Source organism: Lathamus discolor, chromosome 3 (assembly GCF_037157495.1).
Source record: "Lathamus discolor isolate bLatDis1 chromosome 3, bLatDis1.hap1, whole genome shotgun sequence".
In the NCBI taxonomy this organism is placed as follows: domain Eukaryota; kingdom Metazoa; phylum Chordata; class Aves; order Psittaciformes; family Psittacidae; genus Lathamus; species Lathamus discolor.
The window spans coordinates 129,269,751-129,295,462 of NC_088886.1; the positions used below are offsets into that span (position 1 = coordinate 129,269,751).

Consider the following 25,712-nt stretch of genomic DNA (forward strand, 5'->3'; position numbering starts at 1 on the left):
ATTTCTTTTTTTTTTTCTAGAAAGAACTGAAGTTGCTATGGCACCCACACTGTCCTCAGAGTTACAGTTAGGATTTCAACAGCCTACAGCTTATACAGCAATATCAAATGAAGAAATAAAACATTTCTGACAAAGAAGAAACTAAGGAATGTTGTCTGATTTTGTATTGCCTGGCCCCACCATAGAGTTTCCTAATCACAGCACTTAGCCTACACATAACAGTTTTAGAAGAAATAGTGAAAAATGTGATTTCAAATTCCATGCTAGAATTTTTTGACCAAGTTTTATAATGACACGTGCAAAGTCTATTCAGACTGCTAAACATTATTTTACTGATTGCCATCCTTACTCTTGCTTCCAGAGGAAACCTGTTACAATCACTTAGGGACACACCTGGCTATATTGGGAATGCTTAGCCAAAGGCAGCAGGCTTGAAAATAGCTGTATCTGTTATAGTGTTAGACAAAACTTCATGGAAGTTAACCTGATTTTCAATGCCAAGGGAGTAAACTTGGCTTTTCTATTTCAAGGGATTAAACTTGGTTGTACTGACATGGAGGAGATATTCTGCTCCTTCTTAATATGACTATGACAGTTCTAGAAAAGGAGCAGAAGAGTCAGTGGTGTGCAGGGGTGAGAACTCATTTCAAGTCTTATTCTTTGTGACCCACTTGGCCAGCTTCAGCCACATGTCACAAGACAAATATACCACAACTAACAGCAGAACCAGATTTAACATATCGATTTTGAGAAACAAACAAAACCAAACAAACATCAAAACAACAACAACAACCAAAAAAAGCACTCCGAGTAAATAAATAAACAAAGAAATTGCATCTTGTGACAGCGCAGTAATATTAAGACAGTTGCCCAACCTTTGCAAAAAGGCAGTTTTAATGTGATGGAGAGGTTATGAAACTCCTGCTCTTTTTACTGGCAACATTCCTTTACTGAATCAAAGTAGTATCTGACGTTTCAATGTTCCTAAACAAAAGAGTGGCAGATTTTGATCTGTGGCACCAAGTCCCGGCAGAGTTTCTTACTGTAAATTTTTAACTCAGACCTAATTTTAGTTACTTTATTTTTAGCAATGGCTTAAATTGTATTTCATAGAATCATAGAATAGTTAGGGTTGGAAAGGACTTTAAGATCATCTAGTTCCAACCACCTGCCATGGGCAGGGACACCTCACAGTAAACCATGCCACCCAAGGCTCTGACCAGTCTGGCCTTGAACACCACCAGGGATGGAGCATTCACAGCTTCCCTGGGCAACCTGTTCCAGTGCCTCACCACCCTAACAGGAAAGAATTTCCTCCTCATATCCAATCTAAACTTCCCCTGTTTAAGTTTTAACCCATTACCCCTTGTCCTGTCACTACAGTCCCTAATGAAGAGTCCCTCCCCAGCATCCCTACAGGCCCCCTTCAGGTACTGGAAGGCTGCTATTAAGTCCCCACGCAGCCTTCTCTTCTCCAGGCTCAACAGCCCCAATTTCCTCAGCCTATCTTTGTTTTAACACCTGCAAAAATATGTAAATAAACATCACTGATTAAGAACAAGAAGATGTATTTTATTGAAACTGCCTTCTCCACATGGTAAGGATTGAATCAAAATCGTAAAAAATATTGCTATACATGCTCAGGGCAAAAAAAAGGAGTTTAACACCCTGTATATTAAAAAAGCCCCGTGCAATTAAAAACTTCAGCAAGATCCAAAACATTGTCACTACAGGCTATAACACACTCACATACTGACAGGATGAAGAATTTAGGGGTCACCCCAGCTGGCCTGCCCCTCAGCTTGCTCTCACCCAAACTCTATCCTTTGCTTGTAAATCTGGTATCAACAAAAGTTTTTAAGTTGTGGTAAACCCAAATTTAAATTCACATTGAACAATTCAACTTAATAATAACCAAGAGATCAGAAGCCCAAATCAGTCAGAAAATCAAATCTGTCACACTGTATCCTCAGGCTCCAAGCCTAACCCTGGCCCTAACCTAATTCATGTTAAAGTCTGTTCAATTTCTGAGTCCCAAGAGGTTCATTTTGCTCAGTTTAGGACAAGTGTTAGCAAGCCGCCTTTCCTAGACTTGTATCATCCACAGACAGTAATTCTTGAGCGCTGCAGGAGATGCTGGGGTCAGCTGTAGGATTAGACTGCAGACTTCAGACATTTGTCCAGGTATCATTTTGTGGATGTTTTTCTGATTAATTACAAGAAGGGGTTCCTTATGCAGTGGTCTGGAGGTGGGTCTTGGGACTATTTCTGATTGATTTGCTGACAGGAAACATACAAAAGGGCAGCAATGTTTGCAAAACCTGAGCTTCTGTCAAACCAGTAAGACTACAGATGCACAGGCTGCAGATTAGGACTGCATCTTGCTTTGCCTAATAAAGCTGACATAGTAGGATTATGAGCTACTCCAGATGGTTTGACACATTGCAGGACAGTTGCTGCGTCCACGGTTCTGATTAAATTTTCTGTTAACCTCTACAATCTTCTCAAGTGAGAGTCATTTCTTCTCACAGCAGATCATGTCAGAAGGAGCCAGACAAACAGAATTTCAAAGGTGGAACAGAAGCCAGCCCTGAGGTTACTGGCACAAAGCAAAGTCAAAGGATTACTGAAGAGCTATGCAGCAGGCTAGGGATGAATTTGACTTCAGGTAGCCACTCTGAGAGTAGTTTTAAACCAGAAAATAGTAAGATGCTTAGTGGGGATATCTACCCCCAAACAATCATACCCGATGGAAGGAGAAATGTCCAGCAAACAGCACAGCAGGGCAAATACTAGGCATGCAGGAGGAATAAGGATATTCCCAGGCAGTACAGACCTATAGCTTCGACGGCCACTAGGTGTTGCCACTGTTCTTCTCTGAGTTACCTGGGGTTTTGGCATGTGCCTGATGTGGTACTGAATCTGGAGGGTTTAAAATCTTTGGAAATCCTTTCTTCCTAATCTGTCCTCTTTTAGCGTTCACATGTGGTGTTGCTCAGTCCCACATACAAGAGGAGAAGGGCAGCCTCATACCAGGGAATTTTGGCACTGAGAGGCTTGCAGGCAATTCCTGGGTGGTAGCATGTAGGGCACGCGGGCAAGTAGGCTGCCCAGCAAGTAACACACCATGGGCACGTCAGCTATTTCAACACACACTCCAGCTCTGTGATAAAACCCTACATAGTTGTCCCAGTCCTATATCTCCTTATGCATTAAGCACACTTAGTGGCAGGATGGAACCTGGCATTAACAGTTTCTCCTATTGTAGTTCTACAAACTACTAACTAGTCTTCCAAATGTTTGTGTGAAAATGGAAGAGATTAAGCATATATGAAGTATTTGAAAATAACAAATATTATATATAATACATTTTAAAATAAAAAAATGAGAAAAAAAAGCCAAATCAAGAGTTCTGCAACTCTTTTCTGGAACAGATTGAATCATGTTGAAATCTGCCTGAATGTTGAATACTTTCAGCACTGATCAGTCCTGGGAAAGTTAAAATGGTGAATGCTATTTGCCAGACTGACACTGTTTGCCAGACTTCCACATGATCAAAACTGCTCAGGAGACAGCCCTGCTGATACGCCTATCTTAGCTGCTGCTTGTGTCCGTCTAGCACTGTGTAACAAGACAGATCTCATCTGCTGCTCTTGAAATGCTTTTGCAGACATCAGCAATTTGAAGTTGGACCATTTGAAATTAGGCGCACAAGAATGCAGTGCAAAAATAAATTAAGTTTTAAGGTACAAATCAGAGAAAGCCAAGCTTTACGCAGGCTGTTCCTAAGGCCACTTAAACAAAGGTTATATTTGGAAAGAGGGAGATGATCACAGTGAGATACAGACAGTTCCTTGTATGATTAAAACAGATAGCAGGTGTACTACCCAGCTGACCTAAGTTGAAACTGCATGTACTCAAGCAAAGATTGAATTTAGCCATCAAACCTAACCACACTCCAGGTAAATCCCACAATCCCAACCTTACCCCCCAAAAATGAAACAAATACACAAACAAACCTAAACCAGCTCATCAAGCAGGGCTTGTCATGATTTGAAACCCTGAGCATTGAGTAGCATGAGTGGGTAAGATAACACTAAGAGCCCTACGTAACTTCTTATCTATGCTGATTTCATGGCATTACTTATAGCACAGATATCAGATTGGTACAATATTCTCAGCAGAAAAAGCCACTGAGATCCTGAACCTGACACCATGGCTGGGCAAAAATGAAATCTCTGCTAAACCCACCGCTGCCATTTCTAGACTACTGAACAAAGTGTTTCTCAGAAGAAACTGTTCATAAAGAGGAGAAAGAAGTAGGATTTAGTTCTCAGCCTGGTGACTGAAAATGGAGGCATATAACTTTATTTGAAGGTAGAGTAGGAGGTGAGAATCTCACTTAAAGATGTGCCTTGGTGCATAAGTGTCAGACACAAGATGGCTTTATCCAAATCACCCTATAAATCCTGGTGCCATGCTAATAAGATAAACCCTCTCTGACATTTCTTCTGGGTTCAAGGTTCACACTCTGTGCAGTGCCCTCCAGCTGCACTCTTAGGTCTTGTGTCTAATCTCGTGTACGTATATATGCACATGCAGATGAAAATAACCTCTGAAGGATCAGGGTTGCAACAACAGAATAGGACTTCACATAGCACTGAATGAGGGCTGTGGATCATCTTTCAAAGACGAGGTGGCCAAGTTCTCCTCAGAATTTCAGCCTGATGACAGTCACAGCCGCAACAGCACTGAAAAACCTAGATAAGAGACTGGTCTGAACCTTGGATTTTGCTACTGGAGTTTCTGAGGAGTAGGATGATTGGCCTAGGAACCTAAATACAACTGACCCGCATCTAGGGAATAAAGGAATCTCCTCATTTGATCATTTCAGCTTCCAGATCCTATTTCTGAATCCTGGATAAATATAATGCCCGGAACTCTCTACTCCTATCTTACTTTCTTTCATATGCCTGCTCAACCTGTCTCATTTCCAGTTCCTCACTACCCTGCCTACTTCTCACACAAGGCCTTGATGTGGCATACAAGGTTCTTGCCCTTGCCCCTAACCCTGTTTGCCTCTTGCCCTTTAAGCAGGGTATCCACAGAGGAGTCTTGTCTCCTGGAGTTAGCTCACCGTGAATTGCTCTCAGTACTTTGATTCTGGTCCTAATTGCTGGGCATGCCTGCTCATATCCTGATTGAGATCCTCACACATCATGCTACACATGTCTTCTCTTCATCTTCTTGCTATTGCTTTTCCCTGTTCTCCCTTCAGTTTTATAAGAGGGCTCACATCTCTTACCTGCTCACCTCCAGTTACCAGCTAGCCATAGGGCACTCTCCTCCCTTCCAGCCTGCTTTGCTCCTCTCTCCCTGCAGCTGGCTGCTGGAGAAGCTGTGAACCTCTGGGGTGGGAGGAAGCAGAGGAGCAGCAGGTGATGCACATGGCATGGAAAAGCAACCACATTCTCCCCTGCTAAATCATCTTTTGGAGATGTACCATGCCTGAAAATCCAGCAGGTTTCCATATGATATCCATCTGGTGCAAACTGTTCCCCTAAAGTGTAATTTGTGCTCAGGAAGGCACAGAAAATGACTGCAGAAGTAATACTGCAGCTATAAATTGGTCTGAAAGAGGCTGCTGGAAGCAAGTAGAGAGGAGGTAGATTTTAGCATCGCTCCAGTGACTGCAAGAAGGTGACATATAGGGGTAGCTGCATGTCTCAGTTTCTTACCCCATAATATAAATCACATTAATTTCTTAGAATATTACCAAAATGGAGCTAGAAACTTCTTAAAATTAACAGGTAACTGTAGCACTGCCTTTGGGAAAGGAGAAGCAAAAGTCTGTCAATTTTAAGCAATATAGCAGCACACTGTGTCTATTTTCACTATGGTCTGCCCCCCCAACCCCATGCCACCACCTTGAGACAGGCAGTAGTACCCTTAGTAAAGAGGGTTTAGAATGCATGGAACTTGAATAGGAGAGCAGCATCTCAAAGAGCACAACGGGACATTACAGGAGGCACTGAGCACTCTGGGCAAATGCCCACCGTGGTGCTAAACCAATCCAAGAGAAATACATATGGTGAAAAAGTACTCCTCCTTGTAAAACTTGCAATGAGCAGGGCTTGCCCAACATCAAGACAGCTGGTCCTCTATGGCCGGTGTGAAGTGTGGGCAGATGGTCAATTGTGATAGTAGTATTTGGCACCATCCAGCTTTGTACAGATGTAAATGCCTTCACAGGCATGAAGCTTGGTGATGGTGCCCAGAGCAGGCAGCAGGTGTTTACAGTTCAATTGTGCTATCCCCTGCACCTGTTTTACACTGGCACAGCTCCAGGGAGTTATCCCAGATCACCAGAATGAGACCGTGGGGGCAGGATCTGGGCCAGACATCATTCTGGTGTATCTGCTGGGCTTAGTGAAGGATGCAGCGCTCTTGGATACTGGAAATCCTACATCATGGTGTTACAGTAGATACAGATCAGGAAGAGTAAGAGCTGTGCTACAGGCACAATATGAAGTATACAAAATGGTTATATGGGTGGAAGCAAAAAGAAAACGGGAAACTTTAGGTCAGGAATTTGCCATACATGCCCTGTAGCATATTACTGGGCTGATTATTGTCCATAAGTATGATACAGCACTCTTAGAAAGAATCTTCCAAACAGTTACCGGGGCTAATGCTTTGTGCTTTAAACCCCACTTATCACACTGGGAATTTTTATATGCATTTGGTGCAGACAAAGCCAACTGCAAAACCTAGGAAAGGAAATTGACTGTCTCCTGATATTCCTTTACATAAACTTTGCTTGAAATTCTCTGGGCAAATAAATTTCCACTACTATAACAGTAGTTTTGGGTTGGACTCTAGGTTTATTCGGAGAGGAGCTTGATTTTGCTCCAATGTGAGATAGGAAGATAATGTTTTCTGTCAGATTTCCACTTTACATAGAAGCTGAAAGGTATGTGCAGTAATCCAGTAAAATGAGATACATTCCCTTCATCGTAGAACCATAAGCCAACTGGGTACAGAGAAAAAAAAGAGGAGGAGCTGCCTCATAATGAACAGGGGCTAAAGAAGGAGAGTCATTTGCATGTACATCAAATGCAGGCAATCAACTCTATTTCTGTCATGAATCAGGAAATTAGTTTCCTTGCTATTTGATTCTGCTGGGTTTCCCATACACATTACACAGCTATTTCCTAGAACTCTGTAAATAGCTTTCTAGACTTTATGGTTTTCCTACTACTTCTTTCTTCATGCATACAATTATTTTTCTTCTGTGGTTTCTGATGTATTATCTGAATGCCTGGCATTTTAGAAATTATGCATGAGTCTTGAGGACACTGGGTTGAATGATGGAGTGAGGAGGGGGCAGAAGGAGGGTATAAAACAAAGCAAGATTCAAGAGAGCTTTTGAGGTATTAATGACAAACAGGATATTGAGAAAGTTTTACAAATTGCATTAAAATACAATGGAAGGAGGAAGGGGAACAACATGTTGATTTAAAAAGAGAGGAGGAAGAAGTGAGGCACCTATGGAGTGACTGGTCTTTCTGGGAACTGAGGAAGTAACTGCAGGAGACCTGAGGAGCAACCTTCTCCTTTCCCCTCTCCTCAGGGATGGCAGTAGTGCTATCTGAGACTCTTCCCTCTGGGCCATTGGCTATTAATAACCACAGGATGCCTGTGCAAGCAGCCTTCAGGAGTCAAATTCACAGCACTTTGCATCAACACTTTGTGCTGGGCAGAGTCTGCCTGCACCCAGGCACCCTGGCTGAGCAGGGCTGCTGGACAAGCCTCCCAGCAGCACCCAGAGACAGGCTAGGAGGAAGCAGCCCACTGCCAAGCTCTGGGGCAGGCACTTGAGCTGGCCTGAACCTGGCACTGCAAACCTGAGGTGAGTTGACCGGGTAGCAGAATAGTTTAGAGCAGGTGTTGGAGAGGGTGAAGACTGGTTTGGTGTGCAGCAAAACCAAGCAAATCACTGCTGCAAAGACTGATGTAGAGGAATTGAACCAAGGGTAGAGCTCAGGGGAGGAAAAGGTAACTGTGGCCCTGGCTTTATGTGTGGGATACTGGGGAGGATTGGGACTGAGGCTCCAGCAGTCTCTTTGTGGTGGGGTGCCTGAAAGAGCAGCAGTCCCAGTGTATCTCTGGAATCTGTCCATAGTGAAAGACTGCTGCCCCTTTTCTTATGCTAGATTAACTGCATGCAGCAGGTTTTCCGCTCCCCAGTCCTGCTAGATTAGTGAAGGAGGACAGCAGAATAGGACAGACTTGCTCTCGCTGCTCCTTGGGAATGAGTGTTCTAGAGGAGCACAGCTCCCCAGCAGGGCCAGCATTTTCTGCCTTGCCCCAGGGAGTGCACATTTGAGGAATACAGATTATTTCCCTGTTTTGCCAGTCTTATGACCCATCAGATGAGCCACAACCTCCCACCCCCCTGCCTCCTGGCAGCATTGCCCCTTTCCTGTCAAGCAGGGCCTGTGTCTTTTACATAACCAAGCAGATGTCTGGCTGCTCGAGGAGAATGTGCAGCACGTGCTTTATGGCTGCACCTGCTCATGCTTGCTTTGGGAATACACCAGGATGGGCTCTTTTATGATGTGAACTACATAGGCAGCATCTTGTTGTAAAAGAAAAAAATGAACAAAAAACAAACAAAAAACCCTTGGAAATCTGAAAGAAAAACTAATTCAAGAGAGTGATTGGAGCTGGTTGGCTGTGCCTGGGCTTCTTTTAGCAGTTATCATCACCTCATCACATGAAAATCATGTTGCAAAAGGAGCAATGGTGGAATGAAACTGCAAAATACACAGGAGATAAAAATGTCTTGATCACAACAAGGACCATGTACAAATTCACAGAGCCAACTGTTTGCTTGCTAGTTTTAAAATATAATTCACAGTTCAGTGTCTTCAGTTCTGAAATTTTAAGCAACTGAAGTGCAGAGAATCACAAGGACAGAGCTGGTTAATTAGTGCTATTGCTGAAGCCAAATAGTTTTGATCATTTTCATTTGTACTGTATTAGGAGAGGATCTGTCCCGCTGTATGTTGTTGTTTGGGCACAGACAGTGTTGAAGGTAAGGCAAGACATTTGCTCTACTTACATTATGTGTGATAACCCCCCAGGAAGGACTCTGAGAAGCTTCCTCAAGTGGAATTGCTGAGATTTCTCCTTGTTTTCCCTGACTTTGCAGTACAGGTCTCTCATTCTGTCTGGGGACAGAGATGGGGAACACTGCACCAGAAGAAATCTCCCTCTTCCCTCCTTCCCCCTTCCAAATGACACGTGTATGATCAATACATAAGATATAGGTGCAAGTGACTTCAAACGAATCAGGAAAACAACTTTTCAAGTTTGCCTGTGCCTTCTTCCTCCAGCCCTTGCATAACAGAACAGTAGCAGTCATAGCAGACAGAATTACTTAGGGCTTTGGTTGTTTTGTTTTCAGAACTTTCAGTCTAGTGGTTTTATGAATACCTATTCTAATTCTAATAGTACCATCTAAATATCAAAACCAAACTTGCACATTATTCAAAATGCTCCCAAATAACTCATGGCCAGATTCAAAATGCTTTTACTAAAATATTGATTACCATGTAATGATAACTGCATGGTATCATAATATGGTATGATAAAGCAAATTTTCAAACTGACTTTCTGTTAGCGCAGCACAGGATGATAACAGACCACCACATGTGGGCCTGGGAGACTGCCATGTTGCAAATAAAATGCCTACTTTGGATTACAATGCTATATGACACAAGCAATGCTTGTGCTGTGAGCTGCTGCCGTTTTTTGTGTCATAATGCTAAGCCCCCAGAGAACACCACAATTGGCTGCTGATAATATTCTGTATAGGATGATACCACTCACTAGCTCCTTCATGTGGAAGGGATAGAAAAGAACCTGTGTATAAAAGGAAGGCTGTGTATCTCGTAACTGTAGGATGGCAACTAGAAGAGAGGCAAGAAATAAGTTTCCAGTGTTTCATTCTCCATTTCCTTGTGTGTTTAGAGCAAAGCAGAGAACCCTTTGTGGGAATGCCCCTTGCAGGGACTCCTGCTCCTGTTAAAAGGAAAAAGTCCACTAAACTCATTGGGAAGCTGACACAAGAAGGTAAGCTATGCAAAACTGCACACATGAGAACTGTTTGGCTTTCAACTTGAATTTCAGCCTTTAAAATTTCACTGTCTGACTGAGCTCCCAGAGCAAGACATGCAGTGAACATATCAGGAGGCAGAGCCACAAATATTACTGAAGTTCAGCCTGCAATCACATCACATTTTCAAATTTACTGTTCAAAAGCATTGTACACACACTCAGGTTAAATGTTGACATCACACTTTGTAAACTCATATTCTCCTGCAGCATTAATTTGGAGGCACACCAGTGTAAATGGAAAGGAAACATCATCTTTTATGTGAATCAATATTGCAGAGCCTAGTTATATTCTATGTCATTATCTCTCTTATAAGCTTTGTCTCTAATTTATTTTTCCTCTGTGTGATAGAATTCTTCCAGCACTCATAAGCTGAAAAAGTCTGTTTCTTAGAGTGGGTAATATAGTAGGAAGAATATAACTTGGGACACTTTTCTTTCTACAGAATACCTGTGTATCGGGCAGGGTAACTTTTAATTAACTGTGATATCCTTATCTTCTCTTTACTTTTGACAGCATGGAGAAGATTTTTAGGGGTTTTGAAAAGCATCATTTCAAAGTTGCTCCTTTCTGCACCCTCGAAAAGGGCTGTAGAGACTTCTTTGCTAGGGTACAGGAATATATTTTTCTGTTTGGCCCTAATCCTTTATTCAGGTAAACAAATAAGTGAAAATCCAATTTTCAGTTAAAGGGCATTTCCTCATGTGCTATGAAATAGTGCTATATAAAATTGGCTTGCTAAAAAAATATTTCTTCAGAGAATGTTTAATGAAACGAATGGGCTTATACCAATATTGTACTAGTTTAAGGATGGAGATCCATTCTCTGTTGTAAATGAGATGTAAGGGTGCATAAGTGGTCTTAACCTTGGTCAATACAGAAAAAGAAAGTCTAGTAACATTTATGTGTTTCTGAATGAAAAGCTTTAACTGCATTTCTGCAAGATTTTTATACTAAACATTTTTTAATCCGTTGTTTTGATGGTGAATTGGTGGTACCAAATTAAATGGAAAGGACTTATTGAATCACTGGCGTATTAAGACGAAGAGAACTTCAACTACTTTCCCCTTAAAAAAATCTCCTTAAAACAAACAAACAAACAGATATAATAATATTGAATCTTGCCATGGATTCAACATAATGTTTAAACCAAAGCACACCACAGTTGTCTTTATTTATTATGTCAGCCCAATCTGAGGAACTGACTGCTACTCGTCTAATTCCTTATGAGGGGAGGCGCATGTTGGAAGCAACCAGACAAGGCAGTGGTGCATTTTGAGATAATTCTAAGGAATCCTGCCGCACTGACTGAGGAGCTTCAGATGTGGGACACATGCCTCTAGCTCCACCCTTACGCAACTCTGTGCAGATTTGCTTTGACTGCAGTCCAGAGTAAATTCCACCCATCTATACCCATGCTACATATATGTGTCATCAAAGTAAAAATTTGGTGCATACGTTATTTCCTAAAACTTAATTTAGAAGAGAACTCTAATTTGCTTTGAAGTCACTGCTGATGCTGGGAAACAATGCACAAGAGACTTGGACCAGAGCACTTCCTAAAGCATCCCATTCCATGTTTTGTAGTCATGCCACAAGAGGTGTCCAAGCTGAACTTGGGGAAGAAGATCAGCACCCCCAGAGATGTGATGCTAGAAGAGCTTTCTCTCCTCACTAACAAAGGATCCAAGATGTTCAAATTACGTCAGCTAAGGGTGGAGAAGTTCATTTATGAGAATAACCCTGATGCCTTCACTGACAATTCTGTGGTAAGTTGGAGATAAAAATTAAAAAGCTGCCCCATACACCCAGGGGAAACAGGAATGGAGTGTGCCCAAGCTCACCTGTCTGAATGTGCATGAGCCAGGGTGGAGGCAGGAGCATGGGGAAGAGGTATCTAGTGCAGGAAAAAGCCAAAATTATATAAACACACAGTTATATTTCCTTTTGGCAGCAGCATTAGTTTCCTGTGGCAAATACTTGGTATGTGAGAAAATTCAGAACTGAGGGACAAAGGCGGACTGCATACTTGGCAGGTGTTCAGAGCTGCACAGGGCAGGACTAATGGCTTCTGTACCTATTCCATTTCTTTGCAATATGGAAATGATCCATCCAGGTCTAACTCTAGCTCCCATAGTTGTGGTTCTATTTTTAGCCTATGATACACTTTTATGCTTCCTGCTGGGCAGAGTCCTTTGTTCATTTCTGCAGGAAGTTCCATAAATGAAAATTCAGACAGAAACCTCTAACCTGATACTGCAGTATCTTCAGTTTATTTGCTAGAAGCTATGTTTGTTTTCTTCTAAAGTATTTTCCTATCAGATCTGGTGTATAAATTCAGACATCCTTTCCTCCCTGCCCCCTGTTAGTACTGTTATTTAAGCTTTGAACTTCTCTATACAGCTTGTTGCTGATGTAAAGTCCTCTGAAGATACTTAACCTTTTACAAATACAACTCTCCTTTCACTTGATTGGCAGAAGTTCAGTGAAAAAAAAAAATAGAAAATGTTTCAGGCTATATATGCATTTTCATGTAGCATCTCATCTTCTGATGTTTCTTAAAATGTATTTGGTGCCTTTTTGCTCCTTTATGGCATCTATTTTCCAGCCCAAGGATACTCAAGCAAAATAGTAGAAGTCAAGCTGAAGAAAATGTTCTGCCAAACAAAAACACGCTATGTTTTACTCCTATTTTTCAGGTTTTTTTATGTTTTCAAAAGCAGCAATAAGTAAATCTTTGTAGTTCACTTCTAAAAATGACAATTTGGGAAGCAGGAAGTAGAAAGATGCCTGAAAGACAAAATGTCATTAAAATCATAACAGTAGGTCCGCTTACAGATCAGGGATGACACAGCAGAGATACAGCAAGCATATCCGGTGTCGTTAAGACTTTCAGGCAGTTTCTTCATCTCTTTGTGCTTTAGGTACTTCACTTCTTCAGTAAGATAACTCCTCGAAAGGATGCGAGAATGAATTGTGTTTTGAACTTTGGACTCTTCAGATAAAAATCCTAGAAAAAATACATTATTTTTATAAATACTCAGCAATCTCAGAGCTCCTAAAACATATGGGAGCCAAGTTCATGTTAGAATCTGCTGCAGTGAGAGACAATGGTCTTTTCCAACCTAGTTGATTCTATGAGTCTATAATTCTAAATACAAAGTGAGAGAAGTCCAAAGTTTCGAAAATCTGAGGGTGTCACTTAAGGGTGTCCAATCAGAGCAATACAAAGCAAATGAGTTATGACAAACTGACTCAAAACTGGACATGCACAGGGTCCTTCTGAGACTGATATTGCAAAGGCTGATGACAAATGCTTCATTTTTACTAGCTGTTTTTCCTACTTTGTTTATTCACCCATGCTTGAGTTTCACTCCATACCCTTTCTGTTGTCAGTCTCTCCCTTTGTTCTGTAAGAACACCTCTGCCCCCAAGCTCTTTGAGCAAGACTGTAAGATACTGTGCTGTGGATAAATGTATTTGGGTGTTAGACAAAAGTCTAACAAGCCTAGGATTTTCTTTATGGCTTTGCTATATGAGAACAAAGGCATGGTCTCCAAACAGCAGCTGACACTTTGCTTTAAAATCCTCGATGATTCACTTTCATGGCTAAGTTTTCTCCGTATATGATACAGATAACAAATTTCCATTGGTCATTTCAGGAAGACTTTGGTCTGCCCTAGAGCCTGTGCACAGGACCAGCTTAGGAGGATCACAAACATAATTGTTACCATTTGCTAGCTGCCCAGTGTACTCTGTGCAAGGACTCTGCCAGGCTGCATCCACTGCTGCCATGGATAACTATTGTCATCATCACAGCCAGCATGAATTAGCATCTTTGCTGGCAGTCAGAGCAGTGAGAAGAAAAGCTGAGTGACTGCAGCAACTGAGCCATCCTGAGAGCTGGTTGCTCTTGGGCAGGTAAAGGCAACAGATCTGTAGCCTCACTGTTATCTTCCAAACCATCAGGACAGTGCCTGACCTTAGCACCAGATAACTTTCATCTAAAAGCCGTTCTTATTGCAATGTTTCATTAGCTTTCTGTTCCCTTCCTTTCTTGCTCCTGGCTCTGCTCAAAGGCGGATGCAGAAAAGAAAGCTTAAACAAAAGGAAACTGTGGGAGGAAGATAATGGCAGAGTAAAGAATTTCTAGTGCTACTTCCAGTTACTTCCCACTCCCAGTTAATTTTCACATCCTTTGCCCCTAGAGAAGTCTTTGTGCCTTTAAAGGTGTGGTACAGCGAAGGGATTTAAAGCTGGTGGTGTGTTTACTGCTTTTATATCATAGATTTTTAACTGTCTTAACATATTCTCAGACACACTTGGCAAAACAGAACAGGAAAGGTCTGGGGTTGAGAACAGACTGGGGTTTTTCCCCTCAAAAAAGAAAAAAAAGTTTAACAGCAAGGTAATGTAATATAAAAATACACAGAGAGAAACGTTATTAAAAATAAATCAAAACCATATAAGGGGTTCCAGAATAGCCTGTGCCATAGCCATAAACCTTCCACACAAGGGAGAAGATCTCAGCAGTCATGTGTCATTGATCCACCCTCCTGCTTCTCTCCTCCTCCTTCTCCTCCAGCCAAAGAACCACACTGGACAATCAGATCACTCTCTTTACTTTTAGCAGAGAAAACACGTATGTTGGGTGTGCATGAACGTCAGACTAGCTCCATGCAAAAGTGAAAACCTGCCAGTCTTTCATTAGTGCAGCTCCATCCATAAAGGCAAACTGTAGCTAAACCCACAGACAAAAGGAGTGATCATTCCCAGCATGAGCAAAGTGAAATGCACTATGTACTGTAGAGCTGTGTTCAGTGCTGCGATCCTCTTCTCTTGCAAATACACAATACAAGGGAATGTTTTTGGGGAAGACTGAGATTGACACTTTTAGCACACTGATACCCTGCCAAACAGGGAGTGTTCATGTGACACCCTCATTATTTGCTGCTGGGGTGGAGAAGCTGGGCTCTGCTGAGCCCTGTCTAATAAATGAGAAGGATTTCTTCTCCTCACCCCATGCTGTGCCAACCTGTCACAGGAACTGTGGCTCTCTCCATGTCTCAGAGGATACTATCAACCTCACTGTGGAGCTGCAAGGTGCAACTTACTACTGGCTGAAGACCATGATGAAATCCTACCTTGCTATGTGCTCTATTGCTGTAGCATCTGACCAACTATAGTATGAAGGAAATAGCTACATTAATTTTTTAACAGTGAAACTGAAGCATGGAGTAGATTAATGAATCACCCAAAATCATAAAGAGGGTCTCAGTCTTATCTCCTGGTCTCCTAAGTCCTACTTCACAGCTCAGCAACTAACAGATCAGCAGTTCACAGACCTTTTCCCCACTTCATGAGGTTAAATTTTTCTGGCTTCAAACACATCAAGATCATGTGAAACTATTTTTCCCAACTTTACAGCCCCACTCATTATTACCCTACCTCCTAAACTGAGATATGAGAGGGTCTCAGGTTATGACCTAAGTGGAGTGAGCCAGCTGAGATGTAACTTTTCTAATAAAATGAGATTTCCTGTGCTGCAGATGGCTTAATGAAGACCTAGAGGCCCCAACTACACCCAAAGCCATGTGTGAACATGACGTCTGATGCCTTTTTACTCAAAAAATGACTGGTGTGGAAACAGCAAAATGACAGAGAGGAAGAGCCTTTTATTTTCCGTAGCTGTTTCCTGGAGCACTGTGAGAAAATTTCTGACTGAAATTCTGAAACTCAATTTCTTTCATCCACAAAGAAAATGCTGCAAGGATGATATAAAATATACAAATAAATGATTTGGGCAGTATTAGATAAAAAATCCTATTATTTAGATGGGTGAATTCAGGCGTAGAAATGAAAATAATTTGCCCAAGATTAAAGTCAGAAGTAGACCTGGAAACAGAAAGCAAGATCATGACCTGTTGTGCCTCTCAGGGCAGCATGCTTAAAAAAAAAGCAAAAAAGCTTAAGATACAGCTGAGGTTATTTTTTCTTTTCTTTTTTTTCTTTTTTTCCTTTTCGTTTCTTTTCTTCTTCTTCTTTTCTTTTCCTTTCTTTTCTTCTTTTTTTGTTTTTTTTAATAAAGTCAATCATAGGTTTCCAGGCTATGCAACTCCAAAATAAGGACCAAGGCACAGACTTTGATAAAAACAGTAGGAAGTCTCCGAGGTTCTCCAAGTGTCTGAATTTAAATCTCCCATCCCACTGTTAAGGAGCATTTGAGTGGCTGCCACTGAGAAAATTCAGTCACAGTAACTTCAGAAGTGTTAGTAACCACATAGGCATCAAACGTTTGGGAAGCTCTTTATCAGTGAGGTGGAAATAGAAACACATTTGGTGGCCTCAATCATTCTCTTTAGGGCACAGCAAGGAGCTGAGGGGAAGCACACAGTGTCTCCTCCTGGGGACTGCCTTGCAGTGACGTCAGGGCCTTGAGATGCTTAGAGATCTCAGATCCATTAGTTGGATCATCTTTCATTATCTATTTTTCATGAGGCACATGCAGTAGCTCCAGAGAATTCAGAATTCATCTATCTGGGAACTCAGCCTGCAGGATCAGGCTCTTGCTGTCACTAAAGACTTTAAAGAAATGAGCCTAATTTGTTCAGCCAACCCAGGGAACAATCACACAAACTTACTACATTTGTTCCCTTGTTAAAGTGGATATAGGGACACCCAGGGACTGGATAACATTCCCTGTCTCCAGTAACATGCAGACAGGGCAGACCATACCAGGAAGGAACTGTGTGATCTGCCCCAGAGCCAACTAGAGAAGGTTATTAGCCTTCTCAGTTGACACTCTGTGGTGGTTTACACACTCCTAGGCTTCTCTCCTGGGACTTCCACCAACAGGGTCAATCAACCCTACCTGAGAGGTTGGTTTGTGATGTAAATATGCATGTACATAAAAGCTCCACATACTGTTAGCAACAGCTCAAGACACACATTCCCCTGGAGTGTAAGCCCTGTTTCACTCTGAATACCCTGAGCAGAGGCATGATGTAAGTACTGAGGACAGAGCTGCACCTACCCAGCTTTGCTTACATCGAGACTCCTGCTTGAGGCTGCTGCTCCTGAGCTCTCCCCTGTTGGAATGAGCTCATTTGAATCCGCCAAAGTTCAAGATTTCAAAAATATTAATTTGCCTTTGTCCTCTGCTAATCTGAGCTAAGACAGTCTATTGCGGAGGCTAAAACTAAATATATTTTTATTCTAGCAAGGGGGGAGACTGGGTTATTACATAGAAAATGAGTCTTTCCTATCTAAATGGAGATGTCTGCTGAACATAGGATGTTTTCTAAGGAGGTCCATGAAGAATCCTGAGACCAATCAAATTAATTTCATTTGCAGCTAAATAAGATTTAGGTGTGGCTTACCTGAGGCAAACCTTGTGTTTCAGAGAAACTTCTCCTCTTTAGTGATAATACTGCAATTTTAAATAACATCAGGTGACAACGATTCTCCTTCCTGGTCAAATCAAATACTGCTATGCACAAAATCAAACCAGCCCTTTTTACTGTATCGCATGTTATGCTGATGTTTTGTGACCTTTTTTCTTTTTTCAGGAGAGTGCATATAAGTAACCAGAGGAAAAGATAAATAAGCATTTAATTATCTGGAAGGTCACGCAGCATGGGTGAAACTTGAAAAAAACCCAGATGCAAATCCTGTTTTGAAATTACTGAGCAAATGAGTAGTAGCATTAACCTTGGATACATATTAACATTTTGAGAATAACCTCATTTTGACCTCTAGACCTCAAAATACCCTTCTTTCAGTTTGCCTTTTTACAGCTACATAGCTCTCATGCATAACTGAACAGATTGCCCTACTAGCTCCTGTGTACAGCTTAATGATTACAATCTCTCCCCTCTCAGTGCTTCCTGATATTCAGGGGAACATTATCCCTCTGCTCCTAAAAAGGGAATTCCCTACAGCTAGGAGGACAGACAGTCCCTAAAGGCCCTGGGGGCACCAGCTCTGCCACTTCAGCCTGCAGCTGGCTGCCTGCCTGGGTTGCAGCCCGGTGACCTGCTGTGAAACCCTGGACACTGCTGCTGGAGACACAGGGAACTCAGGGTAGATAATTCTGCCTTGAGCCTTGTGGGGTTTTCACTTCTCATCTATTTTTAGCTGACTGAACAGCTGGCCTTGGGAGCCTGTTTACAGCCTGGAAAGCTTCTTTTTTGCTAAACTGTACTAGGTGTAAAAGTCCTGAGAAAGCTTTAACCCTCTGAGAACCAGGCCAGAGGCTGGCACTCTTGTCTGCCATTAACTGCCTGAGATGAATTTATTCAAGCAGAAACACAGCACAAGGAACCACAGATTCATTCACTTCATCTGTATATTTGTTGCATCTTTGTGCATCTACAGCCAGTCCCCTAGTCCAACAGGAAAAACCACATGGGATGCATAACTCAGGTTACTTTTATTATACATCCATGTGGGCTGTAATACATACATAAGAGATACTTTTTAATATTTGATAGGAGTCAAGCTTTGATTTTGTTTATGAGCAATACATAAAATATTTTTCTGAACATATTGTATCAGTTCCTGTTCCCCACAAGTATTTATTAAAATTGGTGTGCAAAAACAGGACCTTGTGCTGGCACCAAAGGGTGTATAAATCCTGCACTGACTGCTCTTTCACTATGTACTACAGCGACCGTGCATATTCTAGCCTTGACTTGACAGAGAGGATGGCCTGGCAAATAAGACCAACTTGCTTTTACTGATGGACACAGTTTGCTTTCTTACTCTGTTGCTGGTTAGATTTGGTTCATTAATGCATGTATTACTACATGCAATACTCTTCCTGTCATTTTCCTCTTGTGGTGTCCAGAACATCTTTCATGTTCTTCCAGGCTGCTATCTCTTCAATCCTGCAGATGTAAATATCCTTCCCCATGCAGACCTTCCTTCATATGGAAAATAGACATCTAGGTAGTCATCTTTCAGTCTTTTGTCACAGGTACCCTATTGTTCTGCTGCCCTGTAACACTTAGCTCCCACGCTATAATCGAGCTGACTTTGCTGGACTATCTTAATCTTGACATGAAAACACTTCCTGTGTAGGAAGTATCTCTCTGGACCCTTACCTGCTCTGGTAAAAGCTGCATTTCCATTCCCTTCCTCCTGTATTTCATACTGATCACTGCTGGAGACAAAACACAGATTGCTCTCTTCTCGCCCTGATGAAATGACTTTGAGACGTCCATTGAAAGGTGTGTTTCCTTTGCCCTTACTACTGTTCAACAACTGCTTCTATACGTAATATAAAGAATAACTCACATAAAGTTCTGCCACAGGGTTTTGTAACTGAGACACAAAACCGGTCAGATTACAGAGACTCAGGAGTTCATGTTCTGAAATGTAAATGGACCATATCCTGTAACAGGGATTCCTATTGTTCTTTTTTCTTGCCCTAGGATCACTTTCAGAAGTTCATCACACCAGGAGGACATTACGGTGAAGATGCTCAAGGCTATGCCCATGGGAGGATGGTAGGAGGAGTGACAGCTGGACAGCATGGGCAGCATGGCTCCAATAAGCAGCAGTATCCTGGTGCTCCTTCTAGGCCTGGAAGCAAAGGAGGCCCTAGGGACAGCAAAGGGGAGCATGCTGGGGAATCAGCTGGAAGTGGTGAAGAAGGAGGTGATGGTACTGGGAAAGGCAAGTATTTCTCTGCAGGACTAAAAAATAGCTAAAGATGTCAGAGCTCATGCCAACCCTACTCCTAGGAAGAAGCAGATAAATTTGTCTAAAACACAAATTGTTCCAAACTAAGTTCCACTGCAAAATCTAGAAAAGTTGAACTGCCCTCAGCTTGACAGTTTTGTTTGCATGCTTCTGTGTTGCTTAATATGCAAGAAGCAGAAATACCTTCCTTGGCTGGACCAAAGAAATTATAGAAAGCGTAACTACTACATGAGCTCCTAAGGTGGATAGAGCAGTATGCCAGCATTTCATACTCTTTCCTTTCAAGGGTTTCACACTGACCATCACTGGAGCTCTTTTGCTCAGTAGTCTGACCTGACACATCAGTTTCTAGTATATGAGTCCTGATTTCAAATCAAAATTTCCATCTAAACAAACAGCACTTTCTGGACAACCTTCAAAAAAGGAACCGCATATTTGTAAAAGTTATCTGGTAATCACCACTGGTCTACTGAAGCAGTATCTTTACTAGTAAAAGTATTTTTCATTGAATTTAGTCTTGTATGAGAATCAGCAGATGAAATCGTTATTTTAGCAGTCCCTATGGGATTTTACAACAAAAAGTAAATTTGCTTGGGAACCAGGAATCACTGTCATAAGTGACCAAATGAGTGACTTGTAAAATCCAAGGTGGCTCATTTACATTCTGGAAGCATGTGCACTTTGTATCAAAATCTGCTTATAAATTTCTGACCATCTCTGTGGAAAAGAAAACTGTGTAGAGTACATGCCCTGTTACAGATTTTTTCTCCATTGTTATCCTATTTTTGTGTGCAGAGAGAGGGAGGATTAATATCATCCCGTAGTTCTCACTGCAGAAATGGATCCCAACTGCCTTTATTTTTCAACCCTAGCAATCAATTTACTTCTAGACTACTTAGTTTCAGTCCTTCACAAAGAAAGAAGCAGATAGTTTCATTTTTTAATGAAAATAAGATTGTTGTACATGTCTGCAATTCTCTGAAACCAAAGCCCAGGATTTGGTAAGGTTTGAACAAAATAAGCAAGACAAAGAAAGAAGCTGTGATAAGTAAGAAAATTTCGGTTAAGAGTAGTAATACTCATTCACAGAATCACAGAATAGTTAGGGTTGGAAAGGACCTCAAGATCATCTAGTTCCAGCCCCCCTGCCATGGGCAGGGACACCTCACACTAAACCATCCCACACAAGGCTTCATCCAACCTGGCCTTGAACACCGCCAGGGATGGAGCACTCACAACCTCCCTGGGCAACCGATTCCAGTGCCTCACCACCCTAACAGGAAAGAATTTCCTCCTTATATCCAATCTAAACTTCCCCTGTTTAAGTTTTAACCTGTTACCCCTTGTCCTGTCACTACAGTCCCTGACGAAGGGTCTCTCCCCAGCATCCCTATAGGCCCCCTTCAGATACTGGAAGGCTGCTATGAGGTCCCCCCGCAGCCTTCTCCTCTCCAGGCTGAACAGCCCCAACTTCCTCAGCCTGTCCTCATACAGGAGGTGCTCCAGTCCCCTGATCATCCTCGTGGCCCTCCTCTGGACTTGTTCCAGCAGTTCCATGTCCTTTTTATGTTGAGGACACCAGAACTGCACACAATACTCCAGGTGAGGTCCCACAAGAGCAGAGTAGAGGGGCAGGATCACCTCTTTTGACCTGCTGGTCACGCTCCTTTTGATGCAGCCCAGGATACGGTTGGCTTTCTGGGCTGCGAGCGCACGCTGCCGGCTCATGTTCATTTTCTCATCGACCAGCACCCCCAAGTCCTTCTCTGCAGGGCCGCTTTGAATCTCTTATTTGCCTAATCTGTAGCTGTGCCTGGGATTGCTCTGACCCAGGTGTAGGACCTTGCACTTGTCGTGGTTGAACTTCATAAGGTTGGCATCAGCCCACCTCACAAGCATGTCAAGGTCCCTCTGGATGGCATCCCTTCCCTCCAGCATATCAACCGGACCACACAGCTTGGTGTCATCAGCAATCTTGCTGAGGGCACACTCAATCCCAACTGTCCATGTCAGCGATGAAGATGTTAAACAAGACTGGTCCCAACACCGACCCCTAGGGGACACCACTTGTTACCAGTCTCCAGCTGGACATTGAGCCATTGACCACAACTCATTGTGTGCGGCCATCCAGCCAGTTCTTTATCCACCGAGTGGTCCATCCATCAAATTGATATCTCTCCAATTTAGAGAGAAGGATGTCGTGTGGGACAGTGTCAAACGCTTTTGCCACTTACTTCATAAGGATGTTTCCAACACAAACTGTAGCACCATGAAAGCACCAGAATGTCAGACTCCATTAACCTATTATTCCTATCTGCCCTAATCGAGCTAAGCAGAAGTTATTGCTCAGGAGTTCTAAGGTTTATGAAGGATGAGTATCTTAAAAGCATGCTATGTATCAATACACAACCAATGCTCTTATTAGTAAGGGGGTATTACACAGAATTGGAAGGGAGGGAAAAAGAAAAGGGGCACACAGAATGAAAACTTTTGTCTAAGCTCATTTGCTCAGTGAAGCAGCCAGAAGCATGTGACTGAACAGCAAAGTGCAGCTCTGTCATTGACAGGATTTCAACTTCCAGAGAGAGAGCCTGTTGTATTTTCCAACTGCTTTTAGCCATTCTGAGGTGCTTGAGCCAGATTTGCTCTAACATTCTGGTTCAGGAGAGGGAAAATATGAATGTCTGTTCATGTAATCACAAAGAAAATGCCAATTTATAAAAATACTGAGGCAAGGGAGATGATAATTTTAGAACATTCAAGAATGAATGATGAAGACATTGGTAAAGATGGTTGTGGGCTGCTAAGACCCTCTTACAGCTTAAGCCCAGTTGGCAACTAAGCACCACACTGACTCCCCCCTACCTGGTGGGATGGGAGAGAGAATTGGCAGACTGAAAGTGAGAAAACTCATGGGTTGAGACAAAGACAGTTTAACAGGTAAAGCAAAAGTTGCACACACAAGCAAAGCAAAACAAGAAATTCAGGCACCACTTCCCATCAGCAGGCAAGTGCTCAGCCACTCCCAGGAAAGCAGGGCTCCATCATGCATAACGGTTACTTCAGAAGACAAATGACATCACTCCCAACATCCCACCTTTCCTTCTGCTTCCCCCAGCTTTATATGCTGACCATGATGCCATAAGGTATGGAATATCCCTTTGGTCAAGGGGGGGTCAGCTGTCCTGGCTGTGTCCCCTCGCAACTTCTTGAGCACTCCCAGCTTGTTCATTGGTGGGGTGGTGAGAAGCAGAAAAGGCCTTGACTCTGTGAGTACCATTCAGCAACAACTAAAACTTTCCTGAATTATCAACACTGTTTTCAGCACAAATCCAAAACATAGACCCATCCTAGCTGCTGTGAAGAAAATTAACTCTGTTCTAGCCAAAACCAACACAAAGCCTCAAATATGATGGTTAAAGGGTTTTGAGTCAACTTAAAAGTTTGAGTCTAGTTTTGGAGTTTACACTCAGGGCTTTCTTTGATGCATCTGATGATGATGGTGAAGTTGATCTGGAGGGGTTTTATCTGCTATGACGGAGAAGAAAGGAATAAATTATGAAATTAGATAGCATTTTGCCTCGTATAAAGCTTCCCCCGAGATAGTGAAAGAGGTGACAGCATACGGATACTGGTTCTTAGGGTAAGAGTTTTTTATTTGAGTGACCAGGGAGAAGAATGAAAAATCAGTTTTCAAATATATGCTTTAATGTAAATTCCTGGATGAGTGGCTTTTAGGCAGTGGCATACCTGCTTTCGTGGATAAGGTCAGAAGTGGTGTATGCCAGTCTCCTTTAAAAGAAATTTAACCATAACTTCTAGGACTTGATCTAGGAGTTTCAGAATCTGGAAATAAAGGTGGTGTCTTAACTTCAGTAGCAGAAATCAAAAAAAGCAAGGTATTTTGAGCATCATCTAACAAGAGTGTATTACCTTCCTCTGTTTACAGATGGAAAGTCAGGAGGCAAAAAAATCACTGTATTTAAAACCTATATCTCCCCCTGGGAACGAGCAATGGGTATCAGCCCTGAGGACAAAAGTCAGTTCACCATTGACTTACTGTCATACAGTCCCAAAGCTGATTTCCCCCATTACAAGTCTTTTAACCGGTAAGTCTTCTTGGTTATTCAGGTCTGTTTATTTAGCATGAGGAAACACAATAGCCCTGGCCACAGCGCCCCCATCTCATGCACGTAAATAAGGTTTAGCTGCATGCCATTTTGCTCAGCGCAGTCTTCCATGGATGAAACATCTAGAGGTCTACAAAGAGAAGATACATAAAAAGCTAGAGATTTTAATTAAGTTTATGGACTGAAAACCTCTGCAGCTGCATAAAAGGATTTTAATCCTATTTCCCTTCCTTTCTCACCCCATCTGACCAGGGCAATTTAGGTTGCCACTGTTTATCACTGCAGCCATTCAAAGTTCAAGAAAAATACTTATGATCAGACGGCATATATTTCACAGCACTCCAGATAAGAAACAGAATTTCCTGCTGTTTCTGATAAGAACTGAGAGTTTTACAAATATTTCTAGGGCAGCAACAGTTTTCTGTTAACCTCTGTATATAATTTTGCTACCCACTTCCATAGCCTCAGGACATCAATACCCAAGACAAACACAAATCCCACTCATTTCTGCAATAATGCAGCCTCTGCCTCCTATATGTATGTGGTACCATCAGGTCTGAAAAGTGTATGATTTAGAAGAGATTGATGCAACAGGAGTGAAGGAAGTACACAGGAGCAGAGACGTGGTGGGTTTTTTTTTTTAGTACATAGTCAATACATGCATGTATGTTCTCAGGAAGGATTTGTTGGCTAGTCAACTGCAACAGAAGTAAGATTTACAATCTCCATAACTTCAACTGTTTATTTTCTAAATCCTGTCATTTACCTATGCTGTGTTCACTAACTCCATGCATTCCCCATGCCAGGACTGCCATGCCTTACGGGGGTTTTGAGAAAGCAGCCAAACGGATGACCTTCAAAGTGCCTCAGTTTGATATTTGCCCTTTGATTCCAGAATCTCTCATGATATATAATCAAAATTTCAGCAGCAGACCCTCCTTCAACAGAACCCCTATACCATGGATGCCTTCAGGAGACTCCTCTGAGTATCATACTGAGATCAATGTGCCAAGGAGTGGTGAAACAGAAGAGCTGTAAACCCCTACTGTCAAGACCTTCCTCAAGCCCTTTCTATTTGTAAGTTGATAGTAAGGAGCTGAAGAGTGCAACTCTAGTTCTGTCAGCCTTTCATTTGCCCTTAGGCCATACAAGTTCCTAGCAGGTTCTAAACTTATCTTCGCCGTGGAGTTAATCCACCAGAAACAGTTTGAGGGAAAGAAGCTTTTTATTCACAAGGGCACAAAAAGGCAAAACTAGGAAGTGTTTTTCTGCTAAATGCTGCCTGTCTGCTCCATCATGAATCTGTTTTGTCACAGAGTAACAAGTAATAAAACACCAAGAGGAAAAAAAAGCCTTTGTGTTTTCTCCTTAAAAAATGCTGCTGAATCAATTTGGGGAACAGCAATAATAAAAGTTTCAATCTTATAGCTAGACTGTTAGTACGTGAAGAAAGAGCGAGGACTGACGGGGATCGTCATAATATAGGTATACATCCAGGTGTCTTGGATAAATACTGCAAAACTGATAGTGGAGAATGATGACTTTGAGAGGAAATGACACAGGTAATCTTAACAACATCAGAGGTAAAATAGCAAGTCAGCCCTGTCAGCGTAATAGACAGATTAAAGTATTTCACTGTCACCTAAAATTCCCAATTCTCCAAGGTATAAAACAGGTGATAGTTTAAGCAGGGT

General features: G+C 42.1%; 1 protein-coding gene across 1 annotated transcript; it reads left to right on the forward strand.

Moving 5' to 3' along the window:
- The first annotated feature begins 9,078 nt into the window (after positions 1–9,078).
- Positions 9,079–25,346, forward strand: MYOZ1 (myozenin 1). The gene is made up of 6 exons (XM_065671672.1): positions 9,079–9,100; positions 10,039–10,140; positions 11,771–11,952; positions 19,618–19,861; positions 23,838–23,997; positions 24,825–25,346. Exons 2-6 carry the CDS (start codon positions 10,065–10,067, stop codon positions 25,054–25,056), a joined length of 894 nt encoding a protein of 297 aa, XP_065527744.1. The 5' UTR covers positions 9,079–9,100; positions 10,039–10,064; the 3' UTR covers positions 25,057–25,346.
- Positions 25,347–25,712: the final 366 nt, after the last annotated feature.

Bases quoted from the DNA above. Each gene is read 5' to 3' on its own strand.
- MYOZ1 (XM_065671672.1), top strand. From the start codon at position 10,065: ATGCCCCTTGCAGGGACTCCTGCTCCTGTTAAAAGGAAAAAGTCCACT. The intron at 10,141-11,770 runs GTAAGCTATGCA...CATGTTTTGTAG, and splicing joins TGGGAAGCTGACACAAGAAG to TCATGCCACAAGAGGTGTCC. The intron at 11,953-19,617 runs GTAAGTTGGAGA...TTCTTGCCCTAG, and splicing joins CCTTCACTGACAATTCTGTG to GATCACTTTCAGAAGTTCAT.